This window comes from Oncorhynchus nerka, linkage group LG3 (assembly GCF_034236695.1).
Source record: "Oncorhynchus nerka isolate Pitt River linkage group LG3, Oner_Uvic_2.0, whole genome shotgun sequence".
Lineage (NCBI taxonomy): Eukaryota > Metazoa > Chordata > Actinopteri > Salmoniformes > Salmonidae > Oncorhynchus > Oncorhynchus nerka.
In genome coordinates, this window is record NC_088398.1 from 41,772,703 (window position 1) to 41,799,159 (window position 26,457).

A 26,457-nucleotide genomic window follows, 5' to 3' on the forward strand; every position below is an offset into this window, starting at 1 on the left:
TTTCAAAACAAACTTTGAACCAAATATATTAATTGGGGGACAGGTCGAAAAGCATTAAACATGTATGGCAATTTAGCTAGCTAGCTTGCTGTTGCTAGTTATTTTGTCCTGGGATATAAACATTTGGTTGTTATTATGCCTGAAATACACAAGGTCCTCTACTCAGACAATTAATCCACAGATAAAATGTTAAACCATATTCCTTTCTCGTCATCTCTCCTCCTTCCTCAGGCTTCTTTTTGACTTCTTTGGACTTTATATGGCGGTTGGAAAGCAACTTTACGATGCATTACTACAGTCGTGGCCAAAAGTTTTGACACAAATATTAATTTTCACAAAGTCTGCTGCAAATTGATGGCAATTTGCATATACTCCAGAATATTATGAAGAGTGATCAGATGAATTGCAATTAATTGCAAAATCCTTCTTTGCCATGCAAATGAACTGAATCCCCCCAAAAACATTTCCACTGCATTTCAGCCCTGCCACAAAAGGACCAGCTGACATATCAGTGATTCTCTCGTTAACACAGGTGCGAGTGTTGACAAGGACAAGGCTGGAGATCACTCTGTCATGCTGATTGAGTTCAAATAACAGACTGGAAGCTTCAAAAGGAGGGTGGTGCTCGGAATCATTGTTCTTCCTCTGTCAACCATTGTTACCTGCAAGGAAACACGTGCCGTCATCATTGCTTTGCACAAAAAGGGCTTCACAGGCAAGGATATTGCTGCCAGTAAGATTACCTATATCAACCATTTATCGGATCATCAAGAACTTCAAGGAGAGTGGTTCAATTGTTGTGAAGAAGGCTTCAGGGCGGCCAAGAGAGTCCAGCAAGCGCCAGGACCGTCTCCTAAAGTTGATTCAGCTATGGGCCCGGGGCACCACCAGTACAGAGCTTGCTCAGGAATGGCAGCAGGCAAGACTTTTGGAGGATGGCCTGGTGTCAAGAAGGGCAGCAAAGAAGCCACTTTTCTCCATGAAAAACATCAGGGACAGACTGATATTCTGCAAAAGGTACAGGGATTGGACTGCTGAGGACTGGGGTAAAGTCATTTTCTCTGAATTACCTTTCTGATTGTTTGGGGCATCCGGAAAAAAGCTTGTCCAGTGAAGACTGGGTGAGCGCTATCAGTCGTGTGTCATGCCAGCAGTAAAGCATCCTGAGACCATTCATGTGTGGGGTTGCTTCTCAGCCAAGGGAGTGGGCTCACTCACAATTTTGCCTAATAACACAGCCATGAATAAAGAATGGTACCAACACATCCTCCGAGAGCAACTTCTCCCAACCATCCAGGAACAGTTTGGTGACGAACAATGCCTTTTCCAGCATGATGGAGCACCTTGCCATAAGGCAAAAGTGATAACTAAGTGGCTTGGGGAACAAAACATAGATATTTTGGGTCCATGGCCAGGAAACTCCCCAGACCTTAATCCCACTGAGAACTTGTGGACAAACAAAAACCCACAAATTATGACAAACTCCAATCATTGATTATGCAAGAATGGCCTGCCATCAGTCAGGATGTGGCCCAGAAGTTAATTGACAGCATGCCAGGGCGGATTGCAGAGGTCTTGAACAAGAAGGGTCAACACTGCAAATATTGACTCTTTGCATCAACTTCATGTAGTTGTCAATAAAAGCCTTTTAAACTTATGAAATGCTTGTAATTATACTTCATTATTCCATAGTAACATCTGACAAAAATATCTAAAGACACTGAAGCAGCAAACTTTGTGGAAATTAATATTTGTGTCATTCTCAACTTGTGTCCAAGACTGTACAACTGACTGGAGTGTGGACACCAGTTCATCTTTCAATCACCCACGTGGGTATATGCTCTTAAAAACCAATGAGGAGATGGGAGAGGCCGGACTTGCAGCTCGTTGAGCGTCACAAATAGAACCTATTTCTATTTTAGCGCCTGGCCACGCATAATGATTGAATAACAGACATGCATAAATTTATTTTGCAACGCTCTGCGCACGTGACACAAGCGGTGGGGTCAGCGTGTTGCTTTCACCGATGGGTCAGACTCAACTTAGTCTTCTACTGGAGGCCTTTATGAAAAGCATAACAGCATAAGGATACTGCACTTTTCCAAGCCAGGTTTGTCAAACACGTTCTAATCTCGAAGTTGACATGATTACACTTAATGAATGCCTCTTAAAACCCTTCAATGAAAAACGCTAAATGAAGTATAAATGGAAAGACTATATAGGCCCAACGCCACTTCTTGTATGATCAGTAGGTCAGTCCAATATGCTTGGAAGGTGGTAACGTCAAAAAGTTAACATTACTGGAGACGTTTTGGAGACTAATTAACAGTAAATTAGTGAATTGTTCCGCCCCACAGTTAAAATTGATTACAGTTAGTTAGCAATTGCTCCTACACTTTATTGCTAGCTACAGTAGTGCTTCCGTGTCAATAACATTGTCACTAAAAATGACAGTGTCTCCAGTAGTAAAGGCCACACATGTTATCTAGGCCAAGGTCACATGGTCAAAACATTCACCTCATTGACAGGACCCTCTGACCTTGTAAGTTGTGTCAGTGGTTTGACCGCTCACTGTTTCCTCTCAATCCCCGTGTCTGTGATACAATCAGGAGGTTGCTTCAGAGCTGGTGTGCGCTGTAGCAAAACGTTTTGCAACTGTTTTTGTTTTCAATCATTTGTTATTAGACAAATTCATGTAGGCCCCTCGTAGTTTCTGCCCGTTTAGTTCCTATTACATTTTTTTCTTTCTAGTTTAAGGACAATAATGGTCCCTGTTTGTGCTCTACATCGCTACCACTCATTCACCTGTACCTTCAAACACCCTCACAATTTGGCTAGATCGAGACTATCAGATCATGTATTTTTTTTTAAATCCTGTGGCTCGATTGCTCCAAAATAATTTTTGTTTTTACTTTGCTTGTGTAAATAGGTGTTTTGATTCAGCACTTTATTGTATTGCAGTTATTGCACACAACCACCAAATCCATGATGAAACGTCTGTCATGAACCAGCTTACATCAAAACACACTCAAGACAAATGTATAGTCGGGTTGTGTCCCAAATGTCACCCTATTCCCTATAAAGTGCACTACTTTTGACCAGAGCCCATAGGGAATAGGGTGCCATTTGAGATACAGATCGGGTTGAGGCCTGCAGCTTCCGCAGAGATCTAAACATCCTGCTCCCCAATCTTTTCAATCCACACAATGCATATTGTACTTTTCCCAACTATTAAAAAAATTAACTATTAACTATTGGCCTTAAACGGTTAATGAACTCTAGCTGTTGGACATGTTCTATGTTGATTGAATTCTGGGGAAGCTGAGTAAGCTTCTGGGTCACATGGGTCCTTTCGTAATCAACAAGAGGTTAAGCCAGGCCAGTGGTGACCTATAGGGAAGAGCGTGTAATGCTTGTGTCATGTATAGTATTTCCACTTCCTCATGCCGAGTTAAATTAGGGTTAGGGTATCCTCTGCACCAAAGTATCTTGGTTAACTTTCTCTTACTAGAACATAATATTACACAATCGATTTCACATATCTTTATATAAGACACAGCCTAGTCAGTTGCCTTGTCTGAGCCAGAACAGACCATAGGATCTCCTGTGGTGTGAGTCATCTTGATGTACAAGTACACCCCATGGACATGACACTAGTCTAGTTAATCAAAAGACTTACTTGTATGACTTAGTCATATTAGTTGATGGGCAGTGTTCATTGTCCCTGGGCAGGCTGGCCAGGTGTTAGAGGGAGGAGCTTATTAATGTGGGCTTTTTATTTGTCTAGCTGATTCACCCCCCCCCCCCCCCCCCATAGTGTGAAACATCTGACAGAGGCAGCTGCAGTGGACTGACTGGGTTCACCATTCACAACGCTCCTGTCTCTCATTACTGCTTTTTAATGAGAAGAGGTGAAGGATCACACCGGGCTTGCTCCATCTGGCCCCGTGCTATGTGACAGTTGGTATTGACAGTTCTTCATATTTCTATGAGGCTCTCCTTGGGGTTCCTGGGGACAGTGGGATAGGATAGCAGTGGCCTGCTCTGGTAGTCACTCAGCATGTCTTTCAGAGGGTTGTTTAACCTCGGTCTTATTGTTGTGTGGCCACTGGTGTTTTACTGTAGTTCATAGCTGTGATGTTTGGTGTTTGCACGTTGTCGCAATCGGATGATTAAATGAAAAGAGAATAAGAATGTCTGACACCCCCCGTCTGCAGCATCAACAAGGAGAGCATTGTGGACGTGGAGGCGGTGGTGAAGAAGGTGGAGCAGACGATCGAGAGCTGCTCTCAGCAGGATGTGGAGTTGCACATTGAGAGGGTAGGTCTGTCTTCTGCTCTGTCTGACCACACCACAGACAAACAGACCGACAGACATGCACACGGAGGGAGGACAGCCGTGAATCAGAGGAGCTACTGGTTCAAAGATATCAGTCTACGACTTCTCTTGACTGTTTTCTCTTTTTGGAATTGTGGTACTTTCCGTTCCGCCTAGCAGTTGAACCTGGAAAGTACTGTGAGTTTAGAGCAACTTTCTAACTGTGAATCTAGTTGAACCAATGTCTCCCTTCGAAAGAAAAATCTCACCTTCTTTTCCTGTTTCAGATTTTTGTCGTCAGCCAGGCCGAGCCTCGTCTGCCCCTGCAACTGGAGGATTGCGTGAGGCCGGAAGGAGAAGGGGATGAGGTGAGGATGAGGGCCAGGGCTCTTGGGCCTCGTGCAGGCAGCTCTTCTTAGCTGATCAAAGGTCAAACTAATTTCATCCAGAGAACTTCCTCCGTCCTGATGCTTGGTGAAAAATACGTACACATCCTCAAGGCCTTCCGCTGTTGTTTTTGAATAGTATTGGTTCTATACTGGCATTTATTTGATTGAACCTTTATTTAATTAGGCAAGTCAGTTAAGAACAAATTCTTATTTATAATGACGGCCTACCCCGTTCAAACCCTTACCCGGATGACGCTGGGCCAATTGTGCGCTACTCTATGGGACTCCCAATCACGTGCGGTTGTGATACAGCGTGGAATCGAACCAAAGTCTGTAGTGATGCCTCTAGCACTGAGAGTCAGTGCTATAGACCGCTGCGCCACTCGGGAGCCATGTTGTCAGTCCGTATCTGTATTAAGGGTCTACTCTCCAGTGTAATTCAGAGACAGCTGAAGTGTGTCAGTGTTTATGCAGTAAGCCAACCCCAACAGCGGTTGTGTCTTAAGGTTTTGTCTTTGGGGAAGTCTCTCTGTCTGTCAGTTACAGGAACTACCGTTGGGGAGGAGGCTCTGGACTGGGCTCGGTCTGTGTCTCCGTCTTCATGTTCTGATTCAATATGAGCTGGATGTGTGGAGCTTTTTCACAGCTTGTTTTAATGCCACGGAAGCTCCAGTAATGCCTGACAACCTGTGATGTAACATTTTAGGAGCTTCGGTGCTCTTTTACTGCTTTATTGGATTGTAAATTGGTTGTATTAGTTTATTTAAAAAGAAAAAAACAGGTTAATAAGGTTTAAAAATACAACATGATAGTAATTCATTTCCAGGGGGGGGAAATAAACAAACATTAGAACACATAGATCATGTCGCACATTATATTTCAATGTCCTACTGTGTTTTCACACATGTCCAATAGTTTGTTCCCATATACTTCAGATGTGTTTAATACTTTTAAATGTTTTGTAATGTGGTCAAATGATGTTGGCGTTATGCGTTTACTCAGGATGGAAGAGCGACGGTCAACCAGGACACCAGACTGGACAACCGAGTCATTGATCTCAGGGTAAGTTCTACTACACTATCACACTTCAACCAGTGTTACATTCTTTCCAAAGACATGTAATGAGTTATTCTAGATTCAAATTGGGTTTGAAGACGCTACATTTGTATCAACAAAATATTGTGATGATGTGATATGTATCCCACTTTGCAGGCCCGTGAGTTAGCCTGCTGGTAGAGTGGAGTATAGAACTGTGCATGGGTTCAGAGGTTTTCGGAGAGGGGTGCTAAACCAGACTCTGCTAGAGGCCTCATTGTTCTGTTCTGAGGCGTACCCACACTAGTGATGTGGCAGCAGGAAAACAGCCCTACCGCTCGACTCACCCTGGCTTTGTCACAACACCTGTTTCTACAAAATGTCTCTTTGAGCTTGAGGACTTGGGCCTGTTATCACAACCACACTTAAATGAAGGGTAAACCCATAAACAGGGTTTCACACAGACCGACCCCTATCCCTAACCCCAGTCAACAATAAAGGGCAACCATAATGAAAAGGCACCTACCAACCAAGAACCGTTTCAGTGAAAATAAAAGGTTTATTTCACAAATAACTTCCCTTTTTTTCCACAGTGTACAGGCCAGCCATTTTGTTGAAAATAAGTGGTTGATGCTCTCTAGGGAAATACGGTACTATCCGTTAGGCACCATATGAGTGGCGGTGGTGGCGTGTGACCAAAACCACAAGCCATGGGCTGTTAGGCACGATTGTTTTGAGAGCTTGCATGTCAACGAGAGTGACGCACTGAGTTATTTCGCTCTCACTCTCTTTTATACCTCCCGCCCTGGTGTGAGGACATAGAAAGATAACGGACCCCTCCTCCCAACTCACAATAGAGAGAAGTGTTTATTTTGCACAGGAATTATGTAACTTATTTGTATAAGTCTTTCATGTCAGTTTGGTTTGCTCACTAGGTATCTGCTTAGCAGTTTTATCTAGTGTTATCCAGAAGTGGCAGTTATTCATCAGAGCAGGAGTTATTTTCCAACCACAGTCAACTATAGGCTACATATCAATTTACCATTTCAACCGGGGCCAGACTGGACCAGAGTCATTGTCTGCAGATTCATTCTCTGACAATGAGAGAGTCCGAAAACTCCCGTTCAGGCATTTGGGAATGTTTAGAAGATAGAAATGTGAGCCTTCAGCTTTCAGTGTTCAATCAGGACGCTCAGAGCTTTTGTATTAAACTCTTTGTGTAGATGACTAAAACCAGAGATGAAACCAGAGAGAACTGTTTGAATAAATCCTCAGTAATAACACCAGTCATATTAGGAAATTAGTAATCTGATCAACTGAGAACTAAGTGAGAAGAACACTCCTATTGGCTCTTAGTAGCCTTACAGTCAAAGGGTTTGGGGATTTTGGCTGTTCCTCTGCTCGTTCCCAGACGTTATGTGTAATACCCAGCTTATTGACGTGCCTCATCATGAGTCATTTTGATGACTGGGTTATTTTCTACGCCACTAAGTTGACCTCTGTATACAACTAGAATGAATTGCCAATGTTAGAGCTCTGTCATATTTTCAAAACCTATCTCATGTTTATTTTCTAAAGGCTTAGATTAATGTGAATTGCACCCTGTCTCCACTCCCTCTTATGAAATGAAAGGTGTCGAGACTGTACAAGGCAAGATGTGACGCAAGCAGTGTTGTCTGTTCACTCTTTTTTTTTTTTTTTTTTTGGCATCGTGTAATATCTCTGTGTGGGTCATTATCTACTCCACACGTTTTTTTTTCAGAGGAACCTTTTCTATATGCTGTACGTCAGTCTTCATATCATAGAAGCTGCAACGACTGCATCCCACTTTGAAACTTCAAAGTTTAAAACCAGTGTTCCATTGATTTGAAACCTTTTGAAAAATGAAGTGTGTGTGTGTGGAACCTTCTAGTTTTTTGCCAACATCATTGCTCAGTTTTTCTTTATTGTATTTATGTACATTACCGTTTAAACATTTGGAGTCACTTAGAAATGTCCTTGTTTTTGAAAGAGAAGCTATTTTTTTTGTCCATTTTAAAAAGAACATAAAATTGATCAGAAATACAGTGTAGACATTGTTAATGTTGGAAATGACTATTGTAGCTGGAAACTTCAATTTTTTTAATGGAATCTCTGCATAGGTGTACAGAGGCCAATTATCAGCATCCATCAGCATCCATCACTCCTGTGTTCCAATGGCACGTTGTGTTAGCTAGTTGATCATTTTAGAAGGCTAATTGATCATTAGAAAACCCTTTCGCAATTATGTTAGCACAAATAAACTGTTGTTCTGATTAAAGCAGCAATAAAACTGGCCTTCTTTAGTTGAGTTTTTGGGGTTTGATTACAGGCTCAAAATGGCTAGAAACAAATAACTTTCTCCTGAAACTCATCAGTTTCGTCAGATTCTTGTTCTGAGAAATGAAGGCTATTCCATGCGAGAAATTGCCAAGAAACTGAAATCTCGTACAACGCTGTGTACTACTCCCTTCACAGAACAGCGCAAACTGGTTCAAACCAGAATATAAAGAGGAGTGGGTGGCCCCGGTGCACAACTGAGCGAGAGGACAAGTACATTCGAGTGTCTAGTTTGAGAAACAGACGCCTCACAAGTCCTCAACTGGCAGCTTCATTAAATAGTACCTGCAAAACACCAGTCTCAACGTCAACAGTGAAGAAGCGACTCCGGGATGCTGGCTTTCTAGGCAGATTTGCAAAGAAAAAGCCATATCACACTGGCCAATAAAAAGAAAAGATTAAGATGGGCAAAAGAACACAGACACTGGACAGAGGAACTTTGCCTAGAAGGCCAGCATCCTGGAGTCGCCTCTTCACTGTTAATGTTGAGACTGGTGTCGGTTAGGACATCTACTTTTCTAGACACAAGTCATTTGTCCAACAATTGTTTACAGACAGATTTATTTAACTTATTCACTCTATCACAATTCCAGTGGGTCAGAAGTTTACAAACACTAACACGGAACCCAAACTGGCTGTGCGCAATTGTGCATAACGGTATATTGTCCCCATACACCAAACGCGATCACGACACGCAGGTTAAAATATCAAGTCAAACTCTGAACCAATGACATTCATTTGGGGACAGGTCGAAAAACATTAAACATGTATGGCAATTTAGCTAGTTAGTTTGCACTTGCTATCTAATTTGTCCAATTTAGCTAGCTTGCTGTTGCTAGCTAATTTGTCCTGGGATATAAACATTGAGTTGTTATTTTACCTGAAATGCACAAGGTCCTCTACTCCGACAATTAATCCACACATAAAATGGTCACATAAAATGGTCAACCAATCGTTTCTAGTCATCTCTCCTCCTTCCAGGCTATTTCATCTTTGAACTTATATGGTGATTGGCATCTACACTTTCATAGTATTACCACGACAACCGGCAAAACAGTTAGTCTTTCAATCACCCACGTGGGTATAACCAATGAGGAGATGGCACGTGGGTAACTGCTTCTATAAACCAATGAGGAGATGAAAGAGGCAGGACTTGCGGAGTGATATGCGTCAGAAATAGGAACGACTACTGTTTTAGCCCGTGGCAACGCAGACGCTCGTTGGCGCGCACGAGCAGTGTGGGGGCAATAAATGAATAACTTATATTCCTAAATTTATTTTGCAATGCTTACGCTAGCGACGTGAGCGGTGTAGTCATGGTATACGTTGGCTGTGCCTTTAAACGGCTTGGAAAAGTCCTGAAATTATGTAATGGATTTAGAAGCTTCTTATAGGCTAACTATATCATTAGAGTCAATTGGAGTTGTACCTGTGGATGTATTTCAAGGCCTACCTTTAAACTCAGTGCCTCTTTGTTTGACATCATGGGAAAATCAAAAGATGGGGATCAAAAACATGGGGATCAAATATCGTACTTTTTTGGAGAAATGTCCGCTGGTCTGATGAAACAAAAATGTACAATGACCCTAAGCACACTTCCAAAGTTGTGGCAAAATGGCTTAAGGACAACAAAGTCAAGGTATTTGAGTGGGCATCACAAAGCCCTGACCTCAATCCTATAGAAAATGTGTGAACGAGCAAGGAGGCCTCAAACCTGACTCAGTTACACTAGCTCTGTCAGGAGGGATGGGCCAAATTCACCCAACTTATTGTGGGAAGCTTGTGGAAGGCTACCCGAAACGTTTGACCCAAGTTAAACAATTTAAAGGCAATGCCACCAAATTCTAAGTGTATGTAAACTTCTGACCCACTTGGAATGTGATTAAAGAAATAAAAGCTGAAATCAATCATTCTCTCTGCTATTGATCTGACATTTCACATTCTTAAAATAAAGTGGTGATCCTAACTTACCTAAGACAGTGAGTTTTTACTAGGATTAAATGTCAGGAATTGTGAAACTGAGTTTAAATGTATTTGGCTAAGGTATATGTAATCATCTGACTTCAACTGTATATACAGGTTTGAACACACCTACTCATTCCAGGGGTTTTCTTTATTTTGACTGTTTTCTACATTATAGAATAATAGTGTAGACATAACTATGAAATAACACGTATGAAATAATGTGGTAACCAAAAAAGTGTTAAACAAATAAAATATATTTTTGATTCTTTAAAGTAGCCACCCTTTGTTTGCACACTCTTGGCATTTTCTCAACTAGCTTCATGAGGTAGTCACCTGGAATGCATTTCAATTAACAGGTGTGCCTTAAGTTAATTTTGGGAATTTCTTTCAATTTGAACCAACCATGCATTTGAACCAACCATTTGGGTTTGTGACAAGGTAGGGGTGGTATACAGAAGATAGCCCTATTTGGTAAAAGACCAAGGCCATATTATGTCAAGAACAGCTCAAATAAGCAAAGAAAAACGACAGGTCATCATTACTTTAAGACATGTCAGTCAATCTGGAAAAAAAGTGCAGTCGCAAAAACCATCAAGCACTATGATGAAACTGTCTCTCATGAGGACCGCCACAGGAAAGGAAGACCCAGAGTTACCTCTGCTGCAGAGGATAAGGTCATTAGAGTCACCAGCCTCAGAAATTGCAGCCCAAATAAATGCTTCAGAGTTCAAGTAACAGACACATCTCAACATCAACTGTTCAGAGGAGACTGTGTGAATCAGGCCTTCATGGTCAAATTGCTGCATGGAAAACACTACTAAAGGACAACAATAAGAAGAAGAGACTTGCTTGGGCCAAGAGACACGAGCAATGGACATTAGACCAGTGAAAATCTTTCCTTTAGTCTGATGAGACCAAATTTGAGATTTTTGGTTCCAACCGCTGTCTCTTTGTGAGACGCAGAGTAGGTGAACGGATGATCGCATGTGTGGTTCCCACCGTGAAGCATGGAGGAAGAGGTGTGATTGTGTAGGCGTGCTTTGCTGGTGACACGGTCTGTGATTTATTTAGAATTCAAGGCCCACTTAACCAGCATGGCTACCACAGCATTCTGCAGCGATACGCCATTCCATCTGGTTTGCGCTTAGTCCCACTATCATTTGTTTTAAAACAGGACAATGACCCAAAACACAACTCCAGGCTGTGTAAGGGCTATTTGACCAAGAAAGAGAGGAATGGAGTACTTCATCAGATAACTTGGCCTCCACAATCACCCGAACCTCAACCCAATTGAGATGGTTTGGGATGAGTTGGACCGCAGAGTGAAGGAAAAGCAGCCAAGTGCTCAGCATATGTGGGCTTTACTTGAAAAAGCATTCCAGGTGAAGCTGGTTGAGAAAATGCCAAGAGTGTGCAAAGCTGTCATCAATGCAAATGGTGGCTACTTTAAAGAATCTCAAATATATTTTGATTTGTTTAACACCCTTTTGGTTACATTCAATCTGTGTTATTTCATAGTTTTGATGTCTTTACTTTTATTCTACAATGTAAAAAAAATAAGAAAAACCCTTGAATGAGTAGGTGTGTCCAAATAACATTTGACTGGTACTGTATATTTATATCTCCTGCGATTGCATAGAATGCTTCCAGTTCTTTATACTGTACATGTTTTATGTTATGTGTCTTGTGTCGCAATCCGTCACCACACATGAAGTTCCCTCTCAGGAAATACAAGTTGATTTTAATTGACTGTACTTTTGTTTTTGTGTGTGTGTGTTTCTCCTCTGGTAGACAACGACCAGCCAGGCCATCTTCCGCCTGCAATCCGGAGTGTGCCAGCTCTTTAGAGACACCCTGACCAACAAGGGCTTTGTGGAGATCCAGACCCCCAAAATCATATCAGGTACCAGCACTGAGCTCATAAAGCAGTGCAGGCTCAACTCTTGACTATCTGGTCATTTGTGCTCTTTGATGAACTGACTCTCAATTGCACTTCACAAGCGTGAGCACATAGACAATGTGTGACCATGTGTCACGTTTTGTAGCCATAGAAATGTGTAACACAACAGTGTTGTTTACTACAGTACTTGCTACCACAACCCCAAATGTGCTAGTTTTTTTTTTTTTTACTGAGCTGTGGTGAAAAAAGTGTTGCTTTCACTTCCTCATCTTCGGTAGGAGCCAATGGCATTCAACCCAGCCTGGCATTGACGCATTTAAAATTGCCGCCTTTTCGGTGAGAGCAGCTGCGGATCAACAATGTGGGCTAATCTAAAAACCGCATTCACTTCTGCCAACACCCATCACATGTACCCTGTACAAAATGTTCACCCTTCTGTTAAGGAAAACACATCAGACAATCTACTATATGACAGGAACGTCTAACAAGTGTGTAAATAAGCTAATGGCGCTGTTAGGAAATGGTGTCATCACATAGACGACTTGAAAAAAGGCCGTTCACTACAGACAGATGCTTTTTGTGCCATGTGTTGCTTCTCTCCTGGGACAGTTGACTAAAAGGTATCTTTCTCCTCTCTAGCTGCCAGTGAGGGCGGGGCGAACGTCTTCACTGTGTCCTACTTCAAAACCAGCGCGTACCTGGCCCAGTCTCCCCAGCTCTACAAGCAGATGTGTATCTGTGCTGACTTTGACAAAGTGTTCTGTGTGGGACCAGGTAGGGCAGCACCTTGTGAAGAACCAATGGTCTAGCGGGAATGCTACTAGTCAGGCACGTGTACGCTACTCACCACCGGAGACCGGGGTTCAATCCCTGTGTCCACCCTTACTTATGTGTTCCCTCTGGTCTGTCTCCCCCTTTGTTTCCAACTGTCTGGATAAAGTTTTTAAAAAATAAGAATAATATTAATCTATATATAATACCACATCTCTTAGCCGTTCACCTATCTCCCCTGTATCCAATAATGGGAATTAATTTGGACTATTGGGTTGAATACATCAGTCACTCTAGTTATGTAGTCAACAAACAAACAGTGGCTTACACAATATTAAACCTGGGCAGATAACTGCAAACACAACGCATTTCTACACATAGACGGTGTTGTGATACGGCTCACGTTGAGCAATAGGAAACATAATGTATCTGACTGACTTGTGCTTGGTGGCACAATGTCTCTTTGTGAGGTAGGTCAACACGGCTAGCACCTGGCCGGATCCACATGTAACCAGAGGAGTATCGACCCCCCCCCCCCCCCCCTGCAGTCTCACATGTCTATTCTGTGTCCCAAATGGTGCCCTATTCCCTGGTCAAATGTAGTGCACTATAAAGGGAATAGGGTGCCTCTAGTTTATCTCTGGGTTGATGGATCTAATCTTCACACTGAAATACGACGTCGCTGATACTAACTGAAGATGTTCTCCGTTCCAGTGTTCAGAGCAGAAGACTCCAACACCCACCGTCATCTGACAGAGTTTGTGGGCCTGGATATTGAGTTGGCGTTCAACTACCACTACCACGAAGTGATCGAGTCCATCACCGACACCATGGTTCAGATCTTTAAAGGACTCCGAGACAAGTAAGCTGGGATTCACTTTGAACCCATGTTTGCGAATAAAGTGAGTTATTCTGGTTTAAACTTTCGAGGGCCTATTTCAGGGCTGTAACTGAGCAAGTGGATGAGCCCCATATTGAGTAAATGCGTGCCTCCACCGCCATCTCCTGGTATGAAAGGGCATTGCATCTGTGATGAGGGAGCAGATGGTATTTGGGTAATCTCTCGTGGACATACTACTTAAACATAAATGGTGCCGTAGATCTGTCATGATACAACGGGATGCGTGAGATAACGAGCAGCTTTCATTCCGGCGCTTTAGGCAAATCTCGATTTCGCAGGTGTTAGCATCTTTTGAATTTTGGAAGGGGAGGGGACATTTGGCTCATAGACTTGCCCGTAATTTACAAAGAGAGAGGGTGGAGTGCTTCGTTCCAGTTCCGATCCTCATTCGATCTCGTCTCTTAACACGTATGGACCCAGAACTTAATCCAGTATCCGACCAATTATGCAAGACTTTAGTTCTTGGTTAACCAAGATTAGTATTTGAGTGACACAGTTGTGTGTTTTAAGGGAAGGTTTTCCTTTTAACAATTGAGGCACTTATCAACTTCTACTGTCCTCCAAGAATTGCTGAATTACCTTTTTTGTATGTGGTGTGTGTGTGTTGGCCAGGTTCCAGACAGAGATCCAGACGGTGGGGAAGCAGTACCCCAGCGAGCCATTCAAGTTCCTGGAGCCCACTCTTAGGCTGGAGTACTCGGAAGGCGTGGCCATGCTCCGGGAAGCCGGGGTGGAGATGGGAGACGAGGAGGACCTCAGGTCAGTAGCAGGTCCAACATAAGACATTAAAATGGGTCGGCAAGTAGCACAGCGGCTAAGAGCATTGGGCCAGTAACCGAATGGTTGCTGGTTCGAATCCCAGAGCCGACCAGGTGAAAAATCTGACAATATGCCTGCCCTTAAACAAGGCACTTAACCGTAATTGCTCCTGTAAGTCGCTCTGGATAAGAGCGTCAGCTTCATGACTAAACTGTAAAGAGCAAATAAAGACTGTTTTTCTACTGAAAATAACCATGTTTTCAAAACGGTTTTTCATAGCACTCCCAATGAGAAGTTGCTTGGTCGTCTGGTGAAAGAAAAAGTATGTTACATTCAGTTTCTTTGGGATGTCAACAGATTTTATGTTACTCTAGATGGTACGTGCTGAGCATTTTAGGCTTCCAAAGCAGACTAACGCACCTCTTTATCGCCTTTCTGTTAGTATGACACTGACTTCTACGTGCTGGACAAGTACCCCCTGGCAGTGAGGCCCTTCTACACCATGCCTGACCCCAACGACAAAGTATGCAAGTCACTAAACACAGACATACACACACCACACTTCAACAGGTTGATCATGACACCATTGTGACAGGACATTGGCAGTGTTATACCAGAGGTGTAACTGACTTGACTGATGTTTCCTCCCAGAAATACTCCAACTCCTACGACATGTTCATGAGAGGAGAGGAGATCCTCTCTGGAGCCCAGAGGATCCACGATGCCCAGCTGCTCACTGAGAGGGCCATGCACCACAACATTGGTAATGAAACAACTCTGCCTTGTTATTCAGGGCAGCCATATTGGTCAATCAGTAACTCAAGCTTCTTTTCTTCTCTTAAGCGATTGCTAGAGAATCTGCATATTATTACTATGTTACGAATACACTGGTGCTAATATGTAAAGTGGTGATGCTAGTATCAAATATTACAATGATTTGTGTTGCTGCAGACCTGGAGAAGATCAAGTCCTATATTGACTCCTTCCGATACGGAGCTCCCCCACATGGAGGTGGCGGCATTGGTAAGAAATAAAATACTGACTCTAAACCTTGGCCCATACCCTCTCCATAAGAAATCCATTGTACATCTATTCTAAATATACTCATTGTAAATATACTCTGCATGAAAGATGTTGTCAAGGTACTCAAAATATACCCATTGTAAGTATACTCAGCATGAAAGATATGGTCACGGTACTCTAAATCTATTCATTGTAAGTGCACTGTAATGCTGATATGTGAGTTGTTTCCCTCAGGTCTTGAGAGAGTCTGCATGCTCTACTTGGGTCTTCATAATGTCCGCCAGACCTCCATGTTCCCCCGTGATCCCAAACGCCTGACCCCCTGAGCGGCCATCGATCGCCATTGGACACAGATGCAGGACATGGGGAAACTACATTTTAATCTCCAACACACCAGACAGAGGAGACATGAGTGGCGCAACACTGAAGTGCCACTGTGATTAACAAGAGAATAATAGATAACCAAGCCACGCTACTACGGTTACCAGCATTCAGAAATAGAACCATAATATAAGGGATAAATAATTTGAAGACATTATCGAAGTGGAATATGATTTAGAGATGTAATAACTTAGGCTTAGCTCGAGTACCTGTCTGTTTCTGCCTCTTTGCCATGTTTGGCTTGACAATGATAATTGAGTAGGCAAACGTACAAACAGTTTCCAGGCTTCCCTAGGCTCACCAATGGGGATAATAAACCTGTGTTTTATGTCTAATACTTTATCAACTTTGATACCAGTCTTTGTCAGAGTACAGAGGTATGACTAATAAATAGTCTGGTGACATAATTTTTAATTATTGCAGCTGTTTTTAAAGTAATTGGAGGAAAAAATAAATAAAAGTACTTCCAAAAGCTGGTTTCGCTTTCCATCTTTGCTCTCTTATTTCAAAAAGACAATCCTTAGTTTCGGGGTGCATACAATCTGTATTGGGTTACTGGAGCCCCTCGGATATATGATATCTCGATCGCTCAAGGAGGAGCCACTAACCAAGTCATTGAAAACAATGGGGGGGAAACAACCCCTATCATATTCTACACGTTCTTTGCTATGTGCTAAGGAGCTTGCCTTGTTCATCACTATAAGCCCCGTCACTTGAGAAACATTCACGTAGAAGTCTTTTGATTACCTTTCAGGAGGAATGCTGTCATGTTTGTTACATTTTGAAATTGGTGGACATGAAGTGCTTTTTGTAAGGAAAAGAACCATAGTGAACTGGCACCTGAAAGGAATAGTGTATGAAATCAACTCATAATTGGAAAAGTTCACACACTAATAATCTGTATAAGAGAAGATGCCTTTTTCATGACTTCCCATCTCTATGCCATCCAGATTCAGTTGGGTTGAAAAAGTCCCCATGCAATAATTGCTTTCTCACAGAAAAACTGCATGACAAACAGAACCTTCTGAGATATTGTCTTTAATTATTGGTTCTGATAATCAGAAATGTATATCTAGAAAAGTAAACTTTTTCTACAGTTATCACATATACAATTGAGGAAAATGGAAGCGATGTTATAATAAACTGGGTGCTATGGGTGTGACAAAACACATTTTTACTGCTCTAATTACATCGGTAACAAGTTTATAATAGAAATAAGGCACCTTGGTGGTTTATGATATATATTTTTATTTTACTAGGCAAGTCAGTTAAGAACAAATTCTTATTTTCAGCTCGGGGATTCGAACTTGCAACCTTTCGGTTACTAGTCCAACGCTCTAACCACTAGGCTACCCTGCCGCCCATATGATATATGGCCAACATACCACGGCTAAGGGCTCTGTCCAGGCACTCTGCGTTGCGTCACGCTAAGAACAGCCCTTAGCCGTGGTATATTGGCCATATATCATATGGCCTTGTTGCTGAACTGTAACACCACCAATGGATGCATACAGAGACCGTTTGAGCCATTTTGACAATGAATTAATTATGTTTGACATTTTTACGGTTTAAGGAAAAAGGCAACATGAGGACAAGAAATGTATTTTAAACAAATCTGTAGGTCAAATCAAATGCGATTCAGACAATCATGTATGCATATTGCATTCATAACTTACCAAATCATCACATAACCAACATCCATTCTGGGAATAAGTAAATATACAACGATCTTAATTGAAAGTTTGCAGCACTCTCATAGGGTGATGTTAATGGAATTACAAGAAAAAATAAACTATAATTTACAGTCCTGTATGAGCAGCAACAGTTTGAGGTGAAAAAATACAATATAAGTAGGATCCATCCACACTAGGTCGTATGTCGTCCTCCTGCCTTTAATCTGTGGAAGCCCCAACTAGTTGCAGGAGGAAAATGAAGATCTGGACAATGTCAACATAAAGTGAAAGTGCTCCAAAAACATACTCCTCTGGGCTGATGGAAAGCTTGCGGTTTCCGATGAGAAGCTGGGTGTTGTATGCTAAAAACTACAAAATAAAAATGGTTCATTTCATTCATACAGGTTGGTTCAAGAGAAATGAATAAAGTCACCATTCTATTCCCTTTGATATACTGAGGCTTTTCAAGAAAAAGAAAAAAACTCACCAGGGTGTAAATGACAGCTCCAATTGCAGCATAGAGCATATGAAGCCATGGGACCTGTGAGTGGAAGAAAACACAGGACATTTTGTATGTATAGGCTTTCATTTCTCAGATTTGTGCAAATAGAGACAAAGTGCATTAAAATGTGAAAAGAAATGCATTAAAGCAGTTCAACTTTTGACCAAACTGAGGCACTTACATATTTAAAGGATAGTACGATGGCTGTAATGATCCCAGTAACCAAGACTACGATGGCAAGAATACTGAAAAGTCCCCCACAAGATGTAAAATCCACCTGTCATAAGCATAGACATACAATTGAAGTCGGAAGTTTACATACACCTTAGCCAAATACATTTAAACTCAGTTTCACAATTCCTGACATTCAATCCACCACTTCATTTTAAGAATGTGAAATGTCAGAATAATAGTAGAGTGATTTATTTCAGCTTTTATTTCTTTCATCACATTCCCAGTGGGTCAGAAATTGACATGCACTCAATTAGTATTTGGTAGCATTGCCTTTAAATTGTTTAACTTGGGTCAAACGTTTCGGGTAGCCTTCCACAAGCTTCTCACAATAAGTTGGGTGAATTTTGGTCCATTCCTCCTGACAGAGCTGGTGTCAGCTGAATCAGGTTTGTAGGCCTCCTTGCTCACACACACCTTTTCATTTCTGCCCACATGTTTTCTATATGATTGAGGTCAGGGTTTTGTGATGGCCACTCCAATACCTTGACTTTGTTGTCCTTAAGCCATTTTGCCACAACTTTGGAAGTATGCTTGGGTCATTGTCCATTTGAAAGACCCATTTGCAAGCAAGCTTTAACTTCCTGATGTCTTGAGATGTTGCTTTAATATATCGACATGATTTTCCTCATGATGCCATCTATTTTGTGAAGTGCACCAGTCCCTCTTGCAGCAAAGCACCCCTCGACCTGATGCTGCTAACCCCGTGCTTCACGGTTGAGGTTGGTGTTCTTTGGCTTGCAAGCCTCCCCCTTTTTCCTCCAAACATAACAATGGTCATTATGGAAAAGAGTTCTATTTTTGTTTCATCAGACCAGAGGACATTTCTCCAAAAAGTACGATATTTGATCCCCATGTGCAGTTGCAAACCGTAGTCTGGATTTTTAATGGCGGTTTTGGAGCAGTGGCTTCTTCCTTTCTGAGCAGCCTTTCAAATTATGTCTATATAGGACTCATTTTACTGTGGATATCGATACTTTTGCACCTGTTTCCTCCAGCATTTCCACAAGGTCTTTTGCTGTTGTTCTGGGATTGATTTGCACTTTTTGCACCAAAGTACGTTCATCTCTAGGAGACAGAATGCGTCTCCTTCCTGAGCTGTATGACGGCTGTGTTGTCCCATGGTGTTTATACTTGCATACTATTGTATATACAGATAAACGTGGTACCTTCAGGCATTTGCAAATTGCTCCCAAGGATGAAACAGACTTGTGGAGGTCTACAATTTTTTTTCTGAGGTCTTGGCTGATTTCTTTTGAATTTCCCATGATCTCAAGCAAAGAGGCACTGAGTTGGAAGGTAGGCCTTGAAATACATCCACATGTACACCTCCAATTGACTCAAATGATGTCAATTAGCCCATCAGAAGCTTCTAAAGCCATGACATCATTTTCTGGAATCCAAGCTGCTTAAAGGCACAGTCAACTCCGTGTTTGTAAACTTCTGACCCACTGGAATTGTGATACAGTGAATTATAAGTTAATTAATCTGTCTGTAAACAATCGTTGGAAAAATTACTTGTGTCATGCACAAAGAAGATGTCCTAACCGACTTGCCAAAACTAGTTTGTTAACAAGAAATTTGTGGAGTGGTTGAAAAACCATTTTTAATGACTCCAACTTAAGTGTATGTAAACTTCTGACTTCAACTGTACATGTTCTTCACAACATTGGTCAAACGACAATCATTAAGGTACACAAATGACTCAATAGTTGGAATGTTTCATAGGATGTCACATGAATGGGCATTTTTTTTAAATTGTATTTTATCTTTATTTAACTAGGCAAGTCAGTTAAGAACAACATTTTATTTACAATGATGGCCTACCAGGGAACAGTGGGTTAACTGACAGATGTTTACCTTGTCAGCTTGGGGATGGTCAGCTTGGGGATTTTTACCTTGTCAGCTTGGGGCCAGTAACCTTTCGCTCTAACCAACGCTCTAACCTCTAAGCTACCTGCCGCCCCAATAACTTCATATGAAAGGTCTACAAAAATGAACAACCATGGAATGTGCACAATAAACCCAGGGAATCAATGTATGCTATTTATTTAGACAATCGGTTACATAAGGAGGAATTGCACAAGATCTTACCCAAAATGTCATGAATATTTAAAAGACAGTCGCCCATTGTAATCCTAGACAAAAGAGTCATTTGACACTGACAACAAAGACACTCTCACAAGCTACAGGCTGTAGGTTCTAAAGAGGCAGTTTTTTATCCACGTACCTTAGTTTGAAAGCAGAAGATGGTGACAATTATGCACACTATTGCTGTTATTCCAATGGTCAGTAACACTGCTTTTGTGTCATAGTAACTGCAAGAAATGCAAAGTAGATTGAGTCACAAAACAAACATTACTACTTCACCTTACATTAGTATTTGTAGTAGTATTATGTAAAAGAAAAGAAAAAACATATGAAAATTCTATAGCAAACCTTGATATAGTTCCTGTCATGTAGGACATGGCCAGTGTCTAGAATATGACATATAAAACAATACAATCATAACATATCTATATTGTAGATGTAAAGTCAGCCAAAAAAGAAACGTCCTTTCACTGTCAACTGCATTTATTTTCAGCAAACTGAACATGTGCAAATATCTGTATGAACAAAAGATTCAATAGCTGAGACAAACGGAACAAGTTCCAAGACATGGGACTAACAGAAATGGAATAATGTATCCCTGAACAAAGGGGGGTCAAAATCAAAAGTAACAGTCAGTATCTGGTGTGGCCACCAGCTGCATTAAGTACTGCAGTGCATCTCCTCCTCATGGACTGCACCAGATTTGCCAGTTCTTGCTGTGAGATGTTACCCCACTCTTCCACCAAGGCACCTGCAAGTTCCCGGACATTTCTGGGGGGAATGGCCCTAGCTCTCACCCTCCGATCCAACAGGTCCCAGAAGTGCTCAATGGGATTGAGATCTGGGCTCTTCGCTGGCTATGGTAGAACGCTGACATTCCTGTCTTGCAGGAAATCAGCCATACTGCTCGTTCTGTGCGTGGTGGCATTGTCAGGATGAGCCTGCAGGAAGGGTACCACATGAGGGAGGAGGATGTATTCCTTGTAACACACAGCGTTGAGATTGCCTGCAATGACAACAACCTCAGTCCGATGATGCTGTGACACACTGCCCCAGACCATGACGGACCCTCCACCTCCAAATCGATCCCGCTCCAGAGATCAGTTCTCAGTGTAACACTCATTCCTTCGATGATAAACACAAATCCAACCATCAACCCTGGTGAGACAAAACCATGACTTGTCAGTGAAGTGCACTTTTTTGCCAGTCCTGTCTGGTCCAGCAACGGTGGGTTTGTGCCCATAGGCAACGTTGTTGCCGGTGATGTCTGGTGAGGACCTGCCTTACAACGGGCCTACAAGCCCTCAGTCCAGCCTCTCTCAGCCTTTTGAGGACAGTCAGAGCACAGATGGAGGGATTGTGCGTTCCCGGTGTAACTCGAGCAGTTTTTGTTGCCATGCTGTACCTGTCCTGCAGGTGTGATGTTCGGATGTTCCGATCCTGTGTAGGTGTTGCTGTGGTCTGCCACTGCGAGGACGATCAGCTGTCCGTCCTGTCTCCCTGTAGCAAAGTCTTAGGCGTCTCACAGTACGGACATTGCAATTTATTTCCCTGGCCACATCTGCAGTCCTCATGCCTAAGGCATGTTCACGCCGATGAGCATTGACCCTGGGCATCTTTCTTTTGGTGTTTTTCAGAGTCAGTAGAAAGGCCTCTTTAGTATCCTAGGTTTTCATAACTGTGACCTTATTTGCCTACCGTCTGTAAGCTGTTAGTGTCTTAACGACCGTTCCACAGGTGCAAGTTCATTAGTTGTTTATGGTTCATTGAACAAGCATGGGAAACAGTGTTTAAACCCTTTACAATGAAGATCTGTGAAAGGGGCGTTTCTTTTTTTTTGCCGAGTTTAGTTCCATTATGTGTTAAGACATGATATAGAGATGATTTTTTTGCAAGCGTTACTTACAAAAATGGCCAGCAGCACAAAGTTCCAAGGAAAGCGTCTCCTAAACAAAGATGATTAAGATCAAAAGATAAATGTCATTATCTGTTGTTTAACAGTGTACTGTTGTTTGCAGAGTATAAAGAGGGCATGGATAATCTTACCTTGGCCCTTCGCAGCAGACAAGAATGCAATAAGTGACTAAATAAACAGCGCTGGAAGACAAAGACGCCATTAGGTCAAAAATATTGCTCGTTTTATTATAATATCTAATTCAGAAATAATGAATGAGTAATACATGTAGTAAGGAACCTTAATGGAATATGAAGTACTTACAATGATGTCCAATACACGGCTGGGTTCCTAATGACAAACGCACGTACTTCCTCACTGTAATATAGATAAAATGCTAAAAACGCTAGCATTGCACAAACAGAAAACTAAAACAGAAAACAGCTTACATTGATATTGCATGGTATGACAGAGATAATACAATGTCACACTGTTGACACTTACACAAATGTAAACACAGCCACAATTGATACAGTGACGATGAGCTGAGCAGCCAATATTAGGTACACCTGTCCCAACACAAAAAAAGGTGAATTCTGTCATGATCACAGCCAGTAGAAGTGGACTGAGTGATTAGGAAGTCGATGTGTAAAAGGTATAAGATCCCATACTTTTCGGATGAACGCATGTCGAATAGAAATGCTTTCCCATGCTGTAGAATATGGAAATTCATCGTCTTCCACTGCATTAAGGAAAGACACGAAGTCAATAATGACCAAGTAAAACTATTTTGACAAACTTCGGATATTAACAGTATATATTTTTTCATATTTAATATATTATACTGTACAGTAAAATAGCTTCAGAACCTGGGTTGGAGGTGGGCATTCCTAGAGGAATGGAATAAGGCATCCCAGAAGGAGGGTAGCCCAGAGGGTACCCTGCTTGTCCTGGGTATTGAGCTGAGGACTGAGCAGGGTATGGTCCATACGCTGGTGGGGGCTGTGGGTAGTTCCCATGCCGGGGCCTGGGGCCATGTAGTGCATCTTCATAGGCTGGAGGGAAATCCGACTTTGACATTATGACATGCGATATGGGCACCTTATAAAACAGAGGGGGTAAGAGGGAAACATTATGCCGCGTTCAAAACAACTGCGAACTATCTCCGAATTCAGTGCGTTCAAAACAACTGCGAACTACCTCCGAATTCAGTGCGTTCAAGACAACTGGGGTGGGATCACCGTTTTGAACGGTGATCCAACTCAGAAAGATTTGACCTTGTTCCCCCAGAGTTCCCAGTTGTCTTGAAAGCACCAATAGACCATGCCAATGACATCACATATTTTCGTCCCACAACGCTATATATCCATTTTCAGAAATGTTGGTAAATTAGCTTTCGTTGTTTAAATAAATTATGAAAGAGATGTGTGTTTTCTCACTATCTAATCATGACATGATGTTCAATGACATATAGCCCGTGTGCTGTATTTGTTTAAGAATCTATCACCTGATGGGTTCATTTCTCAGAGACCAATAATCATGTTTTTTTTGCTAAATGCTATATGTCCGTCTCACTCAGAGAAATAGGTAGTAGCCTCCTGCTTGATTTTGCACAGCCCAATGTAACAAATAACAAAAAACAATGTATAAAGAACTGTACAGATGATACATTTGTGACATCAATATTAAAAATAAAATACAAATGTTTTCAATATTGTATACAGTAATATCTGTATGTAAAACATTTACATTTGAGTCATTTAGCAGATGCTCTCCCAGAGCGACTTACAGTAAATGCATTCATCTTAAGATAGCTAGGTAAGACAACCACACATCACAGTCAAATGTACAGGATAAGAACATTTCATTCCAGCTAAACTATGGATAGGCCTCTATTGTGCAAAGAAACACAGGCTCATACACATCTCAAATCTATGAATGAAAAATCTGAGAACAGTAATATTTTACATACACATGAAGGTACCCATAAGCAATCATTTCTGAAGAAAAAAACGCAAATGTACATTTATTTGGGAGGGGGGGTATTGCGTTTTGGAAATACACTATGACTAGCAGGGTATTTAAGATTTAACATATACAGTCTCAGTAACTTCAGATAGGGACTCCTGCATGATTCAGATGACATGTTTGATGTTAATGATGACATCACATTTACCACAAATACCCCGCAGACCACACCGTCTGTCATGACAAGCCTTCTAGCATGAACTGTATAGAGGCGTATAACACCATAATAATCGTACAAAATGTGCAAAATAGCCATCCAGATTGTTATAACAAAGTCTGAATTAAATTTCATAACGTAGTTTCGACTAAAACTTAGCAAAAACATAAAGACGCATGTATACTCACCAAGTGGATTCTGATGAGATATCGATCTGCGATGTTAAACACCTAACGGTTAAATGGTTTGATCATTTAGCTTGGTCAAGTCTGGGACACTGTTCCTGTGTCGCCTACATTTCACGGAGTTGTAATGAGATCCTTACCCAACATGCCCCCCGGCTGATGCATACATTTGTAAGAAAACAATTGTGGTTATTTTTGTTTTGTTCCAAATGAACAATTGTTTACATTTTAAGGCCTGTCATTAAAACCATTATTTATTCACCTTTATTAAGACATTATTTTGAGACCATTTGCTGGATAAATGATTTTAATACCTATCCGAATAACGCAGGATTACTAGATACATTCCAATAGGCACGACCAAATAGCAACATTTCCGCTGAAGTTACACTGTAACAATGTGTCAACAATGTTTCATAGTTCGATATTAGTTCACACGTCATACTTAGTAGGCGTCACTAGGCATCGCTGTTTGGAAACAAAGTGCGACACAGGCCCAATTCCTACTCTCATGGTACATTTATATTTTAAAGGAAAACAACGTACACATTATGGCCAAAGTTCCACTGTGTTCTATTAACTGGTAGTCTTGTAAACATCACAATATGTATTGCATCCACATCGTTTCAGATACTTACTGCAGAAGTGGAAATAACAATTAGGCGATAGTGACCGAAAAGTGACTGGGCCCATAATCACCCAACACCACTAGTCTCGAAAACCAGACCCGAAGCATTTGAAAATTGTGGGAACGCGGATGTCTAGGCTAGAGACCTTTGGATTTTTTAAAACTTTTAATTGAGACCTTTGATTTAGTTGTCACTTTCTTTACTTGTTTGTAGGCTCTTGACTTGTCGGGTGTAAACTGTATGTGTTATCAATATTCAATTAATATTACTGACTAGAAACTACATTCAGACTTGGCTATATGGTTCGCAATGACATGGACAACACATGAAAACGCCTTTTAGGACACGCCTGACGCCCAACCCGATATTTCAGAATGTATAGGTTAGAGTTATGTTTAAGGGTTTGGTTAAGGTAAGAGTCCGTTTTAGTTTTCGCTACTCGGTTTAAGCGCCAGCTGTGTCCTAATGGTGCTTTCAAGGCAACTGGGTAAAACGGGGTCAAATCATGACGTCAGTGATTTTCAGTTCGGAGCTCTCGTAAGAGGCGCCAGTTCCGGACTTGAATTCAGAGTTTGATGGCCGTTCAAAGATTTTCCCAGTCGGAGCTCGTTTTTTTCCCGAGTTCCCAGTTGTCTTGAACGCACTGAATTTGGAAGTCAGAGATTTCTCAGTTCCGAGCTCCCCGTTGTTTTGAACGCGGCAATAGTCTCTCCCACAACACCCTGGAGGATGAGGAGGAGAAACGTAGGCTACACGTGTGTCGTGAACAACATTAGCGTGATAAACAATGGTGGAATCGGCGGTTTGCCTTCAAAATAAAAGACCCAAATTAAAACCACCTCAAACGGATACAAATAGTGAAAACATCCCACAATTTGACTAGATAGTGCTGAACACGTTTTGAATGGTGTTACATACATTAAACAAAATATATTTATTAGTTAATTTGACCAACAAAAAAAAAATTCAAACTGTATTTAAATATTGTATCCCCATTCTTTTTTTCTTACATTTTTCTTAAAATGTTTGTTTGACATTCACTTGCATTGTTAGAAGCTAGTGACATAAGCATTTCGCTGCACCGCTATAATACCTGCTAAACTGTGTACGTGACCAATACACTTTTATTCGATTTTGATTTGTGGATATATTTTAATTCAGAATTGCATTGGGGGCATACTCATATGCACTGTACAGCCTATCCCCATGGATTATGCACAGTGCTTGACTTGGACTGAAATACACTGAGTTTACAAAACACCTGCTCT

General features: G+C 41.5%; 2 protein-coding genes and 1 long non-coding RNA gene across 4 annotated transcripts in view; 1 reads left to right on the top strand and 2 right to left on the bottom strand.

Moving 5' to 3' along the window:
* Window positions 1-4,668, bottom strand: part of LOC135565359 (uncharacterized) — a 33,272-nt gene extending 28,604 nt beyond the window's left edge. Inside the window, exon 1 of the long non-coding RNA XR_010461571.1 lies at window positions 4,587-4,668. This is a non-coding gene — a long non-coding RNA (uncharacterized LOC135565359). The remainder of the gene's footprint in view (window positions 1-4,586) is intronic.
* The window catches only part of LOC115108105 (aspartate--tRNA ligase, cytoplasmic-like), a 34,034-nt gene extending 17,759 nt beyond the window's left edge, over window positions 1-16,275 (top strand). The window contains exons 7-18 of the mRNA XM_029632076.2: window positions 4,218-4,320; window positions 4,605-4,685; window positions 5,709-5,768; window positions 11,856-11,967; window positions 12,604-12,738; window positions 13,450-13,597; window positions 14,249-14,395; window positions 14,675-14,717; window positions 14,838-14,918; window positions 15,047-15,158; window positions 15,347-15,418; window positions 15,653-16,275. Of these exons, the coding sequence (XP_029487936.1) occupies window positions 4,218-4,320; window positions 4,605-4,685; window positions 5,709-5,768; window positions 11,856-11,967; window positions 12,604-12,738; window positions 13,450-13,597; window positions 14,249-14,395; window positions 14,675-14,717; window positions 14,838-14,918; window positions 15,047-15,158; window positions 15,347-15,418; window positions 15,653-15,744 (1,186 nt within the window). The 3' untranslated portion in view covers window positions 15,745-16,275. The remainder of the gene's footprint in view (window positions 1-4,217; window positions 4,321-4,604; window positions 4,686-5,708; window positions 5,769-11,855; window positions 11,968-12,603; window positions 12,739-13,449; window positions 13,598-14,248; window positions 14,396-14,674; window positions 14,718-14,837; window positions 14,919-15,046; window positions 15,159-15,346; window positions 15,419-15,652) is intronic.
* Window positions 16,276-16,821: 546 nt separating this feature from the next.
* Window positions 16,822-25,922, bottom strand: LOC115108114 (protein lifeguard 3). 2 transcript variants are annotated; one of them, XM_029632089.2, is made up of 12 exons: window positions 24,564-25,922; window positions 23,060-23,291; window positions 22,862-22,932; window positions 22,695-22,759; window positions 22,515-22,568; window positions 22,343-22,393; window positions 22,203-22,242; window positions 20,645-20,682; window positions 20,436-20,523; window positions 18,156-18,251; window positions 17,960-18,013; window positions 16,822-17,841 (listed from the first exon to the last, which is right to left on the bottom strand). In XM_029632089.2, the coding sequence occupies exons 2-12, from the start codon at window positions 23,268-23,270 to the stop codon at window positions 17,692-17,694; spliced, it is 918 nt and encodes a 305-aa protein (XP_029487949.1). In that variant the 5' UTR covers window positions 23,271-23,291; window positions 24,564-25,922; the 3' UTR covers window positions 16,822-17,691. The 2 variants fall into 2 exon arrangements, with proteins under 2 accessions (XP_029487949.1, XP_029487958.1); XM_029632098.2 differs by having other exon boundaries at window positions 23,060-23,245; window positions 24,564-25,921.
* Between the last annotated feature and the right edge of the window lie 535 nt (window positions 25,923-26,457).